General features: G+C 42.8%; 1 protein-coding gene across 1 annotated transcript in view; it reads left to right on the top strand.

Moving 5' to 3' along the window:
* The window catches only part of gtf3c2 (general transcription factor IIIC, polypeptide 2, beta), a gene marked incomplete at its 3' end in the record, with an annotated part of 28,907 nt that extends 11,171 nt beyond the window's left edge, over nt 1-17,736 (top strand). Inside the window, exons 11-19 of the mRNA XM_080023729.1 lie at nt 6,532-6,563; nt 9,693-9,822; nt 10,419-10,563; nt 11,550-11,711; nt 11,844-11,931; nt 12,309-12,437; nt 12,877-12,990; nt 16,897-17,115; nt 17,731-17,736. Of these exons, the coding sequence (XP_079879855.1) occupies nt 6,532-6,563; nt 9,693-9,822; nt 10,419-10,563; nt 11,550-11,711; nt 11,844-11,931; nt 12,309-12,437; nt 12,877-12,990; nt 16,897-17,115; nt 17,731-17,736 (1,025 nt within the window). The remainder of the gene's footprint in view (nt 1-6,531; nt 6,564-9,692; nt 9,823-10,418; nt 10,564-11,549; nt 11,712-11,843; nt 11,932-12,308; nt 12,438-12,876; nt 12,991-16,896; nt 17,116-17,730) is intronic.
* Nucleotides 17,737-18,270: the final 534 nt, after the last annotated feature.

The raw sequence follows: 18,270 nt of genomic DNA, 5'->3' as shown, positions 1-18,270 counted from the left end.
GTTGAAAACTTTACCCAATACCCCGCCTTGACGACTTGAAATATAGTCGGCAATGGCAATTTTTGACCGTCTCTCAGGAGACTAGTAAAGTGTTACAAAACAAGCTCTGGAATAAGATGGCGTCTGTCCAGTTACAGTGCAACATCTGGTTATACTGAAGCATTAGATCTGTTTAATATAAAGTGCTACGTCATTTAGTTTTTACACCATTATTCGTTACTGTTTTTAAGAGACAAGGTAACACGTTATTAATCCTCGGGCGGATTTGACTGTGTTTTATGTGCAATGTATGTGCAGAATCTTTGAAATGGTCTCTGATACGTCAGATACGAGGATGGGTCAATGCGGAGAAATTTTGAATTTCCCCTTTGTGGGACTGATAAGGGTATATAAAATTAAAAAAAATCTATAAAATATGAAATGGGAGTACTCCCCTAGGGGTACTGCAGGAGTACTGCAGGGGTAATCAGAAAATTCAAATAAATGTATTAAAAATATTGGTTATATATAATGTACACACAATACAATAACATATAGTACATGGTTTGTGTTCATTTTGTTTTTTTTTCTCCTGGTGTCAGTTAAGGGTGAACTCAGCTGAGAAGTGGACTTGGAGGGGGTTCACTACTCTGTGTATGACATATGCACAGAGTGGTGAACCCCCTCTAAGATCATTTTTTCAGTTCATATATAAGAAAATGACTCTGGGGTTGGTGTATTTGTGGAAATAATCAAAATACGGAAAAATGGGGGACAAGTTTCATTTAAACCAGTGTTTTTCAAATGGGGTACTGCAGGGGTAATCTGAAAATTAAAATAAATGTGTTAAAAGTATTGGTTATATATAATTTAAAAAAAACCACATACAGTACATCATTTACGTTGATTTTCTTTTTAAGGTACGTGTGGGAATAGTCCATTTAAAAGGAATACAGGACTTAACTAAGATGGTGTTTCATCACATAGTACTGTATTGTTAAAAAAACAGATCTCTGACCACACACACACAAAAGAAGTTACGAACATGGTTCACATGTCGTTTGAACCGGTATGTCACAAGCGTCTCGTGGTTCAACTTTCATCGAAATAGATCCACATACAGATCAGAAATTAGTGAAAAACCGACCAAATTTGGCACAAATCACAGACGCTCTCTTAAGTCATCGAACACCAAAGTATCTCCAACAGGGCTAAAAGTATCTGAAACACAACAATGACCGAATTTACGAACACGGTTGAGGTGTCTTTTCAACCCGTATGTCACAAGCATCTCGTGGTTTAAGTTTCATCCAAATCGATCCACATATGGAAGAGAAAATAGTGAAAAACCAACCAAATTTGACCACAAGTATCCAGGTGGTTGTGCTTCACCGACGGGCCAACGTGCGAAAACAAATGGAACGAGATGAAATTTACATTAAGAAGCTTTAAATTTACATTAAGAAGCTTTTTACGTCATCATACCATGTACCATAAATGTTCTGGTTTGGAGTGTACATTGGTACAGTATGCAATGTAGACTCATTACTTTGCCGGATTCATGAAAAAATACGAAAAAACATGAGTCCACAAAAACTCGTGACCATGTTGAGTCCCTCAACTGTGCAAGTGAGTGATGCGTTCAAGATCCAGCACGGCGTCGTAGAAGCTGTGATATGGTAATTACTCAAAGAAATACCACAACGTTTTTCGTACTTCATGGAAACGTGACTCGCTCACGTAACTTATGGAAAATGTAATCCCAGGAAAGAAGTTACCACTAAAAATTACATGAGAGAAACAACCATGTGACACAAACAGCCAATCGTACAGCAGGGGGGCCGGTGCTTCCTCTCTCCCCGGCCGCAGCGGGCAACGCGCAGCGGGGATGAGGGAGCTGACACGGCGGGTCTTCCTAAAATGCCAATTTGAACTCAAACTTGCACTCCAGGGGCCGGCGTGGCCCCCATTCCCGCAAAAGGAGAGCGATTTAAAGAAAGAATCTGCGGTAGGAGAAAATCCTTCGGTCCGTTCCAAACGTCCCTGCATATAATCACAGAGCGCAGATTGTGGAACCTCGGAACCTCCAAAACCTGTAATACCCATCTGGACCAAACTGGACCCTGTGTATTGCTGTCTGCAGCTGTATTTATTATTATTATTATTATTATTATTATTATTATTATTATTATTATTATTATTATTATTATTATTATTGTTATACTAGGACATACAGATTAAAGAATGAGACCTGATGAATATAGGCCCTGAACAACCTTCAGGGCCTATAACAGTCCTTCCTGTTCAGACAAAATGACCTTCCGCTGTGTTCTCAAAGCCCACAGATTTGTGCTGGCTAGATTTACTCAGCAGGGGGCAGCGTTGATTCATTTTAATCACGTCAAGCAGTTTTTGCACCATGACAGAGGTTCCCAAACTCTTTCATAGCAAGGTGTCTTGTTAACTCCCATGTGATTTAACATTTCACTTAAACCTTACTGCCAAAAAGTACAACTCTCACCACAAAAAAATGCCAGGATTAGTGTGGTTGAGTAGATATTTAGTAAAATTATACAGTACTGTGCAAATGTTTTAGGCACTTGTGAAAAAATGCTGTAAAGTGAGGATGCTTTCAAAAATAATGCCATGAATAGTTTTTATTTATCAATTAACGACATACAATGTGTGGTTAACATAAAAAAACAAAAACATAATCAAATCATTATTTGGTGTGACCACCTTTAAAATAGCACCAATTCTCCGAGGTAAATTTTCAGTTTTTTAAGGTTCTCGGCAGTAAGGTTGTCCCAAGCATCTTGGAGAACTTAGGCTCAGGTCTCAACTGCTTCTGTCTCATCAAGGAATCTCAGACTGACTCGATGATGTTGCGATCAGGGCTCTGTCGGGGCCATACCATCTGTTGCAGGACTCCTTGTTCTTCTTTTTGCTGAACATAGTTCTTTATGACTCTGGCTGTATGTTTTGGGTCGTTGTCGTGCTAGAGACATATTGACACACTAATGCAGAGGATATAAAATAAATGTTTTTGTGAAACATCTACTGTGAAAAGACCTTTGCACAGTACTGTGTACCGTATCTTGAAAATATTGCTTTGGACTCATTGCAAGGGCTTTGGGGACCCCTAGGGGCCACAAATCCCATTCTAGTATCCCCTGCATTATGATACCGCTGCTTGTGCAAATGAGCTACACCTCCAGACAAGCTGCTTAGCCCTCATTGAATGACGACCTTCCTATCAACATGCACATCCTTCCACGCATCACACCCACTCACTGCTCAAGTTGCCCGTGAAGGCATTATCCGCTCTCGCAGCACGCGTCCATGATTGCCCGAATGTGTTTATTATTATGAGGCATTCATTCAAACAGTGTTATGATGAATCATCACTGGCCTACGCTTCAGGGTCCTCACTGAGCACGTGTGGCTAGGTGTGAACGTGTGCCGTGTGTATGGGAACAGCATACTGAATACTGCGGTTAAAGAAAAAAAGAAATTCTTAAAGGAGTTAACTACATATGCACACACGCACACACACACACTCACACACACACACACGCACGCACACACTAGACAATATACAGCACATCACTAGCGTTGTGGATGGTGTGGCTGGTGGCCTGTTGTCCAAGTGTATTTACATTCTGGCCCCAGGGGCTGCAGTGATGAAAGACTGTATGAATGAGATTTATGGCATGCTTATCTGAGACATCCATCATTTGGATGTGTTTGTGTCTGTGTATGCATGTGTGCGCTCCTGCGTGTGTGCGTGCACTTTAAGAGGAAGACAAAAGTCTCTCACTTTCTCTCACTCAAAATGTCAGTGGAGTTAGGAGCTGGTGAAATACATTTCCTGATATTCTTTGGAATATGTGTTGTCGATAATATTTGGATGATATCTCTTGAGCCTAATAAAATGTTTTATCCAATACAAAGCCACTCTCTTAGTGCTGCCAGCCTTTAAATTAACCTCCTGAATCTTGAACCTTGTTAATACTTGCCCTATTTGTGCTACAGTATAGCGCTTATCAAGGAGAAAAGCGCTGCTGTTATAGGAGATCTGATTCATTGTTGAGATGCTTCCTTCATTGACTGTTTCTCCATTCACCCTTTCTCTCCTTATTTCCTCTCCATCTTTACCCTCCCTTACCCCCCCCTTCCGCCTGATACTAATTTCTGGGATGTGTCCGATGGAGGAGTTCTTGCTTCTTTGGGCTACCGTGACTGTGCTGTTTTGATCGCCTGCTTTTTGCTCAAACCTCAAAGTCGATCAATTACTATTGGGGATTGTTGTCTACAGGGTTTTTTTATTTCATTTTTTTGCTTGTTGAATAAAAAAAAATGATATCATGGCGGGGGCTCGGAAATGTTGTTGAGCAATGCTAGTCATTCCACTGATTGTAAGTTCTCTAAACAGTCAGTCCGATCTGGACATTCTCCATTTACATTCTGTTTCGGACCTCACCCCAAAACCTGTCAAACCACCCCATGAACTAATAACCAAATAACAAGTTCTTCTTTGAAGATATAGAATAAAAACACACAGAGAGAGAGAGAGAGAGAGAGAGAGAGAGAGAGAGAGAGAGAGAGAGAGAGAATTAGATTGGTGCTTTTTATTTCTTTAGCCAGAACAAATGAATTTGCACCGAGCCTCTTTCATACGACTGTGTAGCAATTTCACAGTTCCCTGTTTTGCCCTCCACTTTGAGGCAACATCATGGTTCATTTTCTGCGTTCCGCTCCCAACCCTCCCATCTGTTTCCACCTCACAGCATAAAGCCACTGTATTGAAATAAATAGGCAACTATTATTTGCGGTTGGGATTCACAATCCATTCCAACACTTCTTGAGAATGGAAACCCTGATAAGATTTATTTATTTTTTATTTTATTTTTTTTTACATCTCGTTCCCATCTGCAGTGTTCATTTCATTTCACGGACATGGATCATTGGCTCCAGCCTTGCAGTGGGCTCTGTACCAGAACACCCTCTCCCCCAATCACGCATTGCTCTGGGAACGAATGTTGAAAGGTTTCGGTGCACTCACATTTGAAGATATCGAGGCCTTGATGCACACGCAGACATACGCAGAGGTTTCTGTGAGAGGGAGAGGTCCAGCTTTTAACCCGGAGACCAGTGATACTGTGAAGAATATTGTTTTATAGGCACTTCTGCAAATCAGCTCTTTTGGCTATTTCCATATGCGGGCGACGGTACGCTTTGACTGTACTGCGTCAATTCCAAAAACACATTTGAAATAAAATGTGGTATTCTTGTTATTCAAAACATGTTCAAAAAATAAACCAAGTCACGCATGACTATAATGTGAGTGTCCCCTTTTCAAAAAGCAGAGTTGGTGTTTTTTTGTTTTTTTTGTTTTTTTTTTGTTTTAGTGAGTAGTAGTAGTAGGTTGAAAAATAGTGAATCTATCCTTTACGTGAGTGTCTATCCTTTACCATGGGTTTAAATAAGATTCACATTATTTAGTCGTCTGCCTCAGTGGCCAGTGCTACGTGAGATAAAAGATGGAATTAAGTTACAGGGTTTTTTTCTTTCCTTTTTTGGGGCAGGGGTATGATTGTGAACGCAAAGATAATTTACGGTGCTGTTTTCTGTTCGACAAGAATCTATAATTGAAAGTGACAAAAAGAAAGAAGGTGCATCGCCATGGTGGCTATTGGGCGTCGGAAGCCATGGATTTAGGGTTGGGCGGATGACACCCCCATCCCCCACCCCCTCCCCCTCCCCATGCTGCCGCCGCTCCCACTCAGTCACCCCTGACTCGTTGGTGCGGGGCACGGGGTGGGGGCTTACAGGCATGTTGTGAGCTCATGTTTCCTTCTCCTGCTTCCTTTTCATATCTGTCTCCCTGTTTTATTGGTTTGTCCCCTACCTTGTTTTCTCTTCTCCAATCTTGCTTGGTTTCCTGCCACATCGACCTGTCTGCGTCTGTTTGTCAAAAAATAGATAAAAAAAAAAAAAAAAGAATGATACAAAATGAATGTTCAAGTGAAATATATGTCTGTACACATCTACTTGAGCAGCTGACTGTCAACTTGTCCGCCTAATATGGGCAAGTGTGCAAAATATGCTACAGTAAGAGAAAATCATGTGGCATAAGTAGATAGTGCATAGTAATTCTATGTAATGATAGTGCTAGAAGCACGTGGTATGTTGAAATACGCTGGTATAATCATCATAATAATAATATGCATAGCTCTTCAATCCTTACTGACAGTTTATTTATGTGCTCGTCGTCGTACCTGCCCTTCATAATCCACTCTGTCATTAAACCCACTCGCCCCTTCTACTGTTTTTGTTTCAACCACATAAATTCCGCCTTCTCTCCACGGCATGTGCCGTGGTCCAATCCACGTTACCCTCACATCAATCACCCTCACATCAATGAATGTGTGTACTTTTAGCTTGTTGGTTGATGTGTGTCTCAGTGTTTTTTCTTGTGGTAGTGCTGCGTCCCTGCTGGTGAAAGTGATATTAATAAGTTAACGATTTTGCTTTGTTTTCTCCCAACAGGAGAAGATGGCCAAGATCCGCCCGTGTTTCAGGTAAGCTCATAGTAAACCATTTCCTCGTGTTGTTTGTGTGAATGTGAGAAGTCTTGCGTATCTATTTGTTACAAACAAGATACGCAATCATTCAACAGAAACTAGGGAGGGGGGACAGGCTTGCTGAATTTGCTATTTATTGATTGAAATTCCAAATCCTTTAAACTCAGCACTTTTCGAAACCTTCCAACCATGAACTTGAACAGTCGGGGTGCATACCTACCTGTACTTTATTTTATTTTTATTTTTTTAGAACTGTGGTGACATTTTACATTATATCCATTGTAATTTAAACACAGCAGTAAATAAATTAATTACTGGTGATAATAATGATAAATACTAGGTGTCTTAAAAATAAACGTTCTCACTGACTGAAAATGTATATGTAACTGTATCAACATGTACCAAAGAGTGAGTGCTTGGTATTCATACTCGAGTTGCATCCTTATTTTAAAGTCATCGACCTACAGTGAAACCCACTGTAGGTTGATGACTTTTAAAAATCACTCTTTGGTACATGTGTGTAGTAGTCATGGTCTAGGAATGATTGTGCAACAAATAACATGTCCTGTGTCCAATATTTTGTCTCTGTTGACCAGAAAGCTGTTTCTCTTTTGGTTTATTCAAAAGCTCTTGTAAAAAATACAGTACAGAACATCATCTAGGTATAGCTAGTAATCCTAGTATTATGAACCACATACTAGACATGTTGTAGACTAAGTTCTTTTACATTCACCTTACACTATCATTTATCTATGCTATGACTATCACTAACATCGCATTCTTCACTTATATGGTCTTTTTCATTGGAGTCAAAAATAACACAAAAGCACATATTTTACAATTACTTGAGGCTACACTTGCCAACTGCCTTTGTTGCACAAGGCAAACGTGTCCGGCAACAGCAGAGGTAGTAGAGGAGGATCGGTCGGATCACTTGGTCCCTGAGACCGTAAATGTAAGCGCTCAGACACCTGGGAAGGACACTGACAACAAGGAAGAGAATGTTATAAAGATGCATCCGTGCCACCGGATCATACATCATCCCCACCACGCTCCCCATAATGGCGGTGATGATGGTGGAGTACAGGGTGGAGGCCAGAATCAGGACCACATGGAAGAGGTGGAGCCCCACGGTTTTCCTCGCCTTCCTTGCCGAGGCCTTGTCGGTTGAAGCCAACCTCGCTGCCAGCACCACGCCGATATACGACCAAATGATTGCCATGCCCACCGACAAGAACATGAGGCAGGTGACGGCTTTGTCTAAGTGGTAGCTCATCGGCGCCAGGAACATGGCCTCCTTAGTGCAGGAGGACTTCAGCGGATCAGACGGCCTGAGACGGCCCCTCAAGCTGGTCATCACGAGGGCCACACGGATCACGACGTTGAGGGAGCTCAGAGCCCACGTGGCCACTGCCGCGACACCGGCTGTCCCCGCCGTGACCACACTGGCGTGCCTCAGCGGGAAGCACACAGCCACGTAGCGCTCCAGGGACATGGCGCCCAGGGTGAGCGGGGCGGTGGCCGACGTCAGGATGAGGACTGAGATGAGGAAGCTGCAGCCAAAGTAGTTGAGCTGCACCGCAAAGAAGTTGAGAATGTAGAGCAGCTGGCTGGTCGCTAGCTGGACGGTGTCGGCCAGCAGGAGGTTGCCGACCAGGACATAGCGCGGGGTCTCACGGAGGGTGGGCTTGCTCGCCAGCGCCAGCAACAGGGCCCCATTGACGTAGATGAAGTTGCAGCTCAGACCCATGCCCAAGGCACCGAACAGGATCTCTTCCGGGTGGCCATCTGTGAGGTTCGCCTGCGGATCAGTCAGACATTAAGAACTAGAATTAAGAATTAAAACTTAGCATGAATCCATAAAATACAAGAATTACCAGTTTAAGAGGGTTTTTTGGTGAAACAGTTGGTTTAAAGAAGCAGCCCAAGTGTGTTATGTCAAAGCAAACCGTCGAATATCCAAGCAAATTCAGAACTTAGCATCGAATGTGGCATATTTACCGTTGTGTCTGTGTTGTGTGGAGTTGTTCGCGGTTCAACAGTTTGGGTGTTAGTGCTCTGGTCTACAAGAACAGAGCTGGTCTGAGCTTCATCACTGGCTTTCCTTAGCATATTTGAGGCAGCTCCGTGGACTAACCTCGACATGGTGGCGCCGTCACCAATAAGCAATCGAAGACGGATGACGTAATCCCCATGGCGCTGTGTTTCCCAGTTGAAAACTTCTCCTTATGGTAAATAATACGACAAAGCTTTGAAACAAACGGCCAACTTTTCCTGCCAAAATAAAGACCCCCGCCAAACAAGCTCCTCTGAGTTTGTTTGGTGGGGGTCTTTATTTTTGTCACCATTATTTTGGCAGGACAGGTCGTGTCAAATCACCAAGTCTCTTCACATAAATGAGCCATAATGAATCAATTTTAAATATTCTCTACATGAACAATAAAGCTATGCTCGGTAAAGCTCAACACGAAGATGTTTTCTAACCAGGCCCTCACTCAGGCCTCCTCTATTCTCAAACCAAGGCCTCAACGCCCGCCCTGGGAACGCTCACCACAAAACAATCGGGGAGTAACGATGGAGATATGTAGCGGGAGAACTGGTGATGGACATGTATATGAATTATTGATTTGTTGTGATTGGTGCACAAGGGGAGACGGATCAAACAAGAGAACTCTTAATTGTAACCCCAGAGTGTTTCCAGGGTGGACTTTCTTTGTTTTCTTTTTGTCACATTATGTTTTCAAAGTCGACAAAGCTTTTAATTGTGTGTGTTTGTTTTGGTTTTGGACAATTAACATGTGTAGTTGTGTTTTTGACCTCCCCTGTGACCATGCTGTTGTTATCCTGCGGGTAAACGAAACCTCAATAGGGGTGGTTCCGCTGTAAATATTTACTCCATTATAGATTCGCTCAGGGAATAAAAAATGTTCTGCTTGCATCGTAAACAGAATCGAATCCTTACCGAGTCCTTTCCTGTCAAAACACAACAAAACCAAAGTTAATATTGCTTTTTAGTATTGTTTTGCAGATTACAGGTTCAAAGTGTATTTAAATATTGCGGTTCGGCACAACCAAAAATCAAAAGACATAATTGAAAGCTTTTGTCATTGTGGTCTTTCTCTCCAGGCTCAAGGCGCACTAACGTTGAAGCTGGGTGCCTTCAAAGCCCCGCACCACGAAAAGAGCGGACAGGTGCTGTGTCTGGACTGGCTGCCCAATAAGCCACACAACATATTGGCCATTGGCTTCTACGACGGTAGGAATGGAATCGTTGATTGATTGATATCGTTTCATGAGAGTCATTTTTAGTCAATACTTCACAACAAATTTAGTATTACTAAATTACATTACTTAGAAAATTTGACTTTTGTCGACTTGCAGTTACCGCAGCAATTTTCCGCAATATAATCAGCACATTTAATCACTGAGCAAATTGATTGCAAATTGAATAATTTTGTCCCATAATAATCACAACAAAATTGCTGCAAAATCCTGGAGCTCCTGTCCTGTGTTAGTTTTCTTCAGCTAAGTTTTATGCCGTAAAGTTGGCCTCAAAATACTCAAACGATTTTGAGTCACTCGGGGGGAAAAAAGAGTGGTTAAATTTCCCCAATTTTTTTTTCCGTCGCTGTAACGCGTGGTGAACGAGGGAGGACTCCCAGAACGATGAAAGAGAGTCAGAAGAGTCGGTTCGGCACTTGAGTTGTGAATGTAATTCTCAGGAGAATCATTTAGTATCTGTCAAGACTACTCATTCGCCAGCTCGCCAGCTCTTTCGTCATTTGTAAGATCTGTTCTCTATGTACAAATTATTCACGAGGCTTGCATCACCAGCCCCGTCTCTCCCTGCAGGAATCATAGGGCTGTGGGACTTGTCCAGCAAGTCATCGCTGCTGCGTCTTCGCGAGCCGGACCACAGCCTGACCCTGCTGCCGTACCGCTGCTTCCTGGCCCACGACAACGCCGTCCGGACGCTGTGTTTCAGCCCCGTCTCCAGGTGCGCCCGTGACCTGCCCGCCTTTATTAGAAGTGAAGGGAGGTCCAACAGCGGTGACCAGCTCCCAATTCCGATACCAAAGCCGATGCCAGTATGATGAATGTTGCCGATTTTCTCCCTCTCGCTCGCTCTCTCGCTTGTGTTGTGGTTTGACGAATGGAAAACAATTGAATCACAATCAAATGTAATTTATTTAACTTACAAAGCAAGATTACCTCCCGATTTAGTCTGAAACGCACATAACAGCATTGATGTACAATGCAGACTGCAGCGTCTGGCAGGCCACACCCCCCTGAACCCTTGGCATTCAAACTGAGTATTCAGGTATAATATGACATATTATATTCCAGTGTGTGTGTGTGTGTGTGTGTGTGTGTGTGTGTGTGTGTGTGTGTGTGTGTGTGTGTGTGTGTGTGTGTGAAAGTGATAGACTTTTTTTCTTCCTCTTAAAGTGTTGGGAGTTAGGAGTTGGTGCCTTTGTCCAAAGCTCATTCAGGGAAGTTAGGTTTCACAGTTGTTTGTTTTTCAGTCTCTCTCTATCAACCCTCTTTCCGTGCATACTGGCAAAAAGTGGGAGTGTGGTGGGGGGGAAGGGGGCAGCAGCTGTCTCTCGCCTCCAGATGCTAGACCTCCCAGCACCGCATAGGGCAGCCCAGCCGACAGCTCAAAATCTGGGGCAAACTAATCAACTGTTAACCAATTAACCGTTGGACCAAGGTCTGTCTCCGAGCAACAGTCGGAGAAGGAGTCCAGTGGAGCGAAGAGCTGACACCCTCATCTCCGCTTCAGCTCTACCTCTCACACTGTTGGCAGGGTGCCCAAAAATCAAAAAAATCCAAGGCTTTTTCAAAGGTCATTGTATGCGTGACTTAAGGCTCAATCCGTCTCTTAATCGTATTTTTTTCTCACCTTTCTCTTCCCTTCTCTCTCTCTCTCTGTCTTCCCCTCTGTCTCGCTCTTTCTCCCCCCCCCCCCCCCCCCCCCAGATACCTCTTGGTGACAGGTGGCGACGACCGCATGGTGAAGACGTGGGACCTGAAGAGGATCTACGAGCCGATCACCGTCCACAAGCGCAACCTGTCCACTGAGGTCTACTGGCCCCTGAGGGCCCCCGGCATGCTCCTGGCACAGGAGAGCGCCTACGTACCGTAAATATTCTTCCGTTTGTCCGTTTGCTCAAGCTTCCCGACGTTCTCGCAATATTGTCCTTGTGACGTTCAGTGACGTCAACGAAGCCATTTTGATTTGAATTGAATCGGATCCATCCCTTCTCTGTCCAGGCGCGGCCTACACGGGGTCCATTTCCATGACTCGGGCTACCACAATAGCCGCTCCATCTTCATTACCCCCAGGGTCGGCACTGTGTGGGTGAGTGTCACTTCGTCGGCCCACCATGGTTTCACAAAGTTTCAGCTCATCTTAATATAAAATGTAAATACTGATACTTGAACTTGAACTTACTGGCTTACGACATAACTTTAGATATGGACAACTTGTAGTTAAAAAATAGAAGTGGTCCGTTCCTGCCCTGACTTCCCTCCCGGTTATATTTATGAATTGATATTAATATTATTAAATATTTAATATTTTATAATTATAATAAAATGCAATAGAATAATATGATATTAAAAAATAAATAAATAAAAAATGTTATTATTTAATATTTATTTCTGCCATTTAGGTCTTTGAAATACCCAACACGTGACCCTTTGGTTAACATTCACATCAAACTGATTCCCCTGCAGTCGATATCATTCAGCGACTGGCTGAACAGCCTGGTGACCTCCGACAGTCTGGGCGAGGTGATAGTCGCTCTCCTCCCGGATATAACCAACAACCACCACCACATCCGCCGGACCATCGAGAGGCGCTTTGTGAGTTTTACCACGGCCCCCACCGCTCTCCTTTTCTTCTCGTCCCTTATCTTTTCCTTTCGTCACATTCTCGCTGATGCGCTAGTGGCAAGCCAGCACGTCCTACAGTGGATACCTTGACAGATCTACCTGTGGCTAGATGTCTGGTCTGTGTCTGTCGCGGTTTAAAACCCGGTTTCCAAAAGAGTAACACAGTTTTCTTTTTTATACTGCAATCACAGAGTTAATGGCCAAATAAGTTGAAATATAAAATATTTAAATAGATAGATAGATGGATAGATGAGTGAGTGAGTTTAAAAGTTTTTCTTTTACTTTTGAGGGCATATTTAAGTGACTGTGTGTAAGGAATACGTATAATTTATTATATATAATATTAAATTATTGTTGTAATTATTATATTAATGTCATAATATAAATATAAGTATGTATTTTTTCCCAGCCAATGTACTTCACGGACATGGTGCCTTACAGCTCAGATGCTGCCCGACAGGACGGAGAAGACGAAGAAACCCAAGAAATAGAGGAAGCGCGGGAGGGGGGAGGAAAGAAAGGGGTGGCAGGGGGCGGGGACGAGAGCTGCCTTACGGCCGGTCAGAAGGAAAGTCCGGCCACTGACAGCGTGCCCCCCCAGCCCCAGACATACCGAGACGCGGTGAAGAAATACTACTTGCACTTTCATGACAATGACATGGTGAGTGGTGGGGATGAACCCGTCTGATGCCCGTATGTATGTTTTCATAGTCATGTGTTTCTGCCACTGAGGCGTGGCCAAAATATTGCGATGCTGCATCGCTCGAGCACTAGCGAAGGATAATCCGAATCAGTCTGAAGGTTCAACCAAGTTCCGTAGCCACCGTTAAGTTAAACAGCACCTTGTCACTATGTCTTCCGTGGGGAACCCCCCTCACTCCGCCATCTCCAGCCTCCATCTGTTCCTTTGCCTTCTGCTTCACTGACCCAGCAGACCTACAAAGATGGTGAAATCATTCTCTTTCGCACACACACACACATGCGCTCTACATAAGCACGGCTCCATGTTCCCTGTGCTGTTGGTCAAGTGGAGTTGTTCAATAACAGGCCAACAAGTGTAGCGATCAACCTCTGTAAGTGTAAGGTGCCATGTCAAAAACCTCTTGAATCTTGAATCTTACGGTGTTAATCCCCCCCCCCCCCCCATCTTTGCAGGCTCTCCCTTTAAAGCTCCATTAAGAGATATTTCTGCTAATGCACTGAATCGGAAGACTCCCTGTGATGTGAAGGAATTTTCTAAATACTGCCATCGCCCCTGAGAATAATCTCCCCAGTCTAGCGCTGTATGTGCTTTTCAGCTCGGCGTTTTCTTTTTAACGGTCCGTGAGGGCGGACTTGCTATTCTCCCGCTGCTATAAAACTCTGGCGAGCAGCTCAGAACTCAATGGCACGAACAAATTTAACACAGCCAACACCATAAAGACAGCTATGTTTTTGACCAACTTTGTTTGGCATCGTACCTCGCGAGACATGACAGGTATTATTACGCTGCTTCCGCTAGCGGGTGGAAAGTCTCCGTTTCATTTTTGAATTTTGCTTAATGGCGCTCCAAAATTGTTATGTCTTCTCTATCATCATACTGTCTTTGTATTGGGTCGATTTAGTGCCAATTGATGTCATCGTACAAATTATTCCTAGTAGACACTTGCATTAGCCCTTCGTTCAAGCCATACAACCCACTGTCGCCATGATTCAGTTTTATGGTCCGGTCACTGTTTAACTACAAAATAAGTTATTGGCTGTTTTTTATTTGCCCTCATCGACTGTGAAATACAGAGTTCCCTCTCTCTAGTGTCTCCCAAGAGAAACACATCCTTAATATTCTTTTCTTTTTCTTTTCTATTCTCACCCCCCACCCCACCCCAGCGGACCTTTAAGAATTACCAGAAGCGTGCTCCATGGAAGCGCATGCAGGCCACTGAGCTAAAGGCAAACGTAGACTTGGATGTCCTGCCCATGGCCGCACTACACAAGGTATGAACAACACACACACACACACACACACACACACACACACACACACACACACACAAACACAGAACACAGACATGGCCTAAACTGTGTTTATCTGCTTAAATGCATCAAGCTTTACAGAGCGTTGGTGACTCAATTTGCATAAAGAATGAAGATATTCCAAACTCAAATACACATTTTGATCGCGGCAAAAGAACAAATGTAGATTAACATCACTATGTTCATGGAAATGTGAGCATACCAGAGGTGTATTTGGACTCCATGAAGAAGAGAGCAGAAAAAAGGACTTGAGAGAATTGAGATGGAGGTGGTGTTGGGGGTGGGGGTGGGGGACGGGGCTTCTGCACTTGATGGTCGGCTATAAAGACAGTCAGAGCTTAATGATGTGTAAAATGAGCAAAATATCCTGGGTCTCCACAAAGCAGAGGGATGGGGACCGAGAGAGGGCGGAGATAGAACGCGGCCATTTTGGGACCGGTTTAATTGTATGTGGTCTTGAGTGGAGACAGGGCCCTCTGGGCCCGAGTGATTGAGGAGCCCCTTCACAAGATAATTCTTTTCAAAGAATAAAAGAAAGCGACCGCCGTTTGGTTTTTGACTTTGGTATTTAATAGGAGTGCATCGGGGGTTCACAGGGGCCCCTGGGAAAAGGAATCAAGAGAGTTGGACTGTAATTATCTCTGTCTTTAATACTTTATTGGAACTTGCACTAAAGCACATACTGTATTTATTAACTTCAGTATTTTCTTAGTTTTAAATACTGGCCCAGTAACAAAAAATATTCACAGGCCATTATACAACTTCAAACTAGTGAGTGTTGAGTGTGTTGAGACTGTTAGTTTGGGGTTGCTATGATTTATAATGGACAAATAATATGTTTTCTGTAAAATTTGTTTTCTCTGGATGTTATCTAACGTGCTTTAAAATAAATCTTCCGATTTTCATTAGGGATACACAGATGCCAGTGATAGATAGATATATATATATAGATATATATATATATATAGCTATATATATATAAATATATATAGATAGATAGATAGATAGATAGATATAGATAGATAGATATAGATAGATAGATATATATATATATAGTGTAAGCAACACTACCATTAAAAAAAAAATAAATAAAAAAATACCTACATCTCTACACCCAGCACCAGCACAATGTGACGTAGTTGCACTGAGCCAGTGAATTAATAAATTATTGACAATAGCAAGCACCCAGAATTGTCAAAATCATCAGCTGTTATGGTGGTAAATGTCAGTGTTTTTGTTGGTTGCTCTGCATCGGCAAGTGCTGAAGAGTGGGTACTTGGTAATGATGGAAGACTCCCGAACAATACGTTATTTGAGAATTAATCTTTTCAATGAGTCGTTAATTCGCAGCTCATGCTGAACCCAGACTCCATTCTTGAACGAAAAGAGCCGAGAGCTGCAAGTCTCATAACTGTTATTGAATGTGGCTGATTTACACTTTGCATTCTTCCTTAATTTTGACAAAATTAAATGATTCTTGTAAGAATTCCATTCTCAGAGCTGAACCGACTCTTCTGACTCGTTACACCCTGAATCAAACAAAGTCGGAAAACTGAACGAATGTTTTTACTGAGTCACTCGTAAAGAAAAGAGAGAGAGGCAAACTGTTCATGACTAGTACTCTGTACAACAGAGAAAAATGCACTGATTTTGCCCTCGTTTGCCTAGTTTTAAAGCTGTCTTTAAAGAGCCTTGTCTTGATCTCTACAGATATATACTCACTGAGAACTTTATTAGGAACACCTGTACACCTACTTATATTAATGTTCACATCCACCCTCAGATTTGCAAATAATCGGATCTCATTGTTTTCAACCGTGTCATGATTGTTGGTGCCAGACGGGCTGGTTTGAGTATTTTGAGTATTGAGTATTTTGAGCTGTAATGATATGGGGAATTTTTTCTGGGCACCCTTCGGGCCTGTTAATACCAATCAATCATAACTTGAATGTCACAGCGTATTTGAGTGTTGTTGCTGACCATGTGCCTCCCTTCATGGCCACAAGTTACCATCTTCTAATGGCTACTCCCAGCATGATAATGCACCATGTCACAAAGCAAAAATCTTAAACTCATCTTAAACTGGTTTCATGAACATGACAATGAGTTCAATGTTCTTCAGTGACCTTCCCCGTCACCGTATCTGAATACAATAGAACACTTTTAGGATGCGATAGAACGGGTGATTCACAGCAAGAGCAAAGGGAGGCCCTACCCAGTATTAGTATGGTGTTCCTAATAAAATATTCAGTGAGTGTATTTGTGTATTACAACTCACAAAATAGTCTTGGAGAAATTTTTTTTTTTTTTAAATAATCCATATCTTGGGTTGCGATACGATACTTAAGCACATATCTCTCACCCCAGTCACTCTCCAGAGGAGTAACTGGTTCTCTCCCGCCTACTCCCTCCACAGATCCGCTTCAACCCCAACATGAGCTGCCACACGTGGGTGGCCTCGGCCGGCCAGGCGGGGCTGGTTCGGCTCCAGTGCCTCCAGGGCCTGACCGGCCCCCACATCCACAAGGCGGTGCGTGAGAGCCAGACGCAGTTCAGCGCCCTCTACTCACCAGGGGACGGTGGCGGTCCTGAGGCGGGGCCCGAAGCCGTCACGGTAGCTCTAACTAGCGCCGAGGTACTATAGCAGGCGCGCCAGAAGAATTGTGGGCTGATAGGCGACAATCTTTCAAGTGCACTTGTCGGAAAGCTGGCGGACTTTGAAATTTAATTCGATTCAGTTTGACCTCACTCTGTAACGCAGCTTCCTCACACATTTTCAGATTTTCTTTGCAAGATCAGCTTGAAAATAAGCTTTAACCCTCAGAACGAGGAGCGCTTCTACATTCTCATCATTTTGGAACCTCACGCAATGGTGGACTAACACATGACTTTTATGTGGGTGTGGGTGTGTGTGGGTGTGGGTGTGTGTGGGTGTGGGTGGAGTGGTTCTCTTAACTGTCAATGGTTAGCTGTTGCAGAGACAGAAAGCGGAAAATAAATCTACCTGTGTGTGTTGAGTTGAGGTGCAGTGAAGGTGAATCTCTACCGTCATGTTTTTTTTAACTTCTGTTTTGTTTTTTATGTTTTTTTTTAATTGACCTTGAACAAGTTTTTTGCTGCTACATGCCTTGAATGAGTATCATGTCGCTATCACTTATGTTATTCAGAAAAACTCTGGCCTTCACTGAGAGGAAATACTTGAACATGTCTTACCTTGAAATAATGTTGATTCCTGATGTCTCTTTTTCAGTTTTGAGTCATTTTTGAATGTTTTCTTGGATTCACTTTTACCATTCCTCTTTTGCTACTTTTATTTTTAGTTTAGGGTTTAGCACAGTTCTATGGAAATTTTAAAGTTCAGGGTTTTTTGTTCTCTGTAAACTCATGAACACCCAGTTTGGGTACAGAAATTGAGTATGGGAAAATGTATTCATTGGAAGAAAAATAATTCTAAATACCTCTTGTGTGTGATTGCTATGCCATACTTTTTTTTTTAAATAAAAATATTTTATTGCAATTATTTCCATATTGGAAATGTAAAAAGTTCACTACAGTGATATTATATCATGAAAGTAGGGCATTTAAGTAGAACCATGCAATGGTGATTTCCTCATCCTAAACAATTTATTGAAACAAAAGCCAACAACAGTGGTGGGTTTACCACAACAAAAAATGTCAGTGTCTCAATAACTTGTCATGTGCCCTCGAGCATCAATTACAGCTTGACAACGACGTCTCAAGCTGTTCACAATTCGACTTGTTGTCTGCTGAGGCCTGGCCCCCCACTCTT

This window comes from Zeus faber, assembly GCF_960531495.2.
Source record: "Zeus faber genome assembly, chromosome: 2".
Taxonomy (NCBI): Eukaryota; Metazoa; Chordata; class Actinopteri; order Zeiformes; family Zeidae; genus Zeus; species Zeus faber.
Note: the sequence above shows the minus strand (reverse complement) of the source record. Positions and strands in the feature narration are given on the sequence as shown.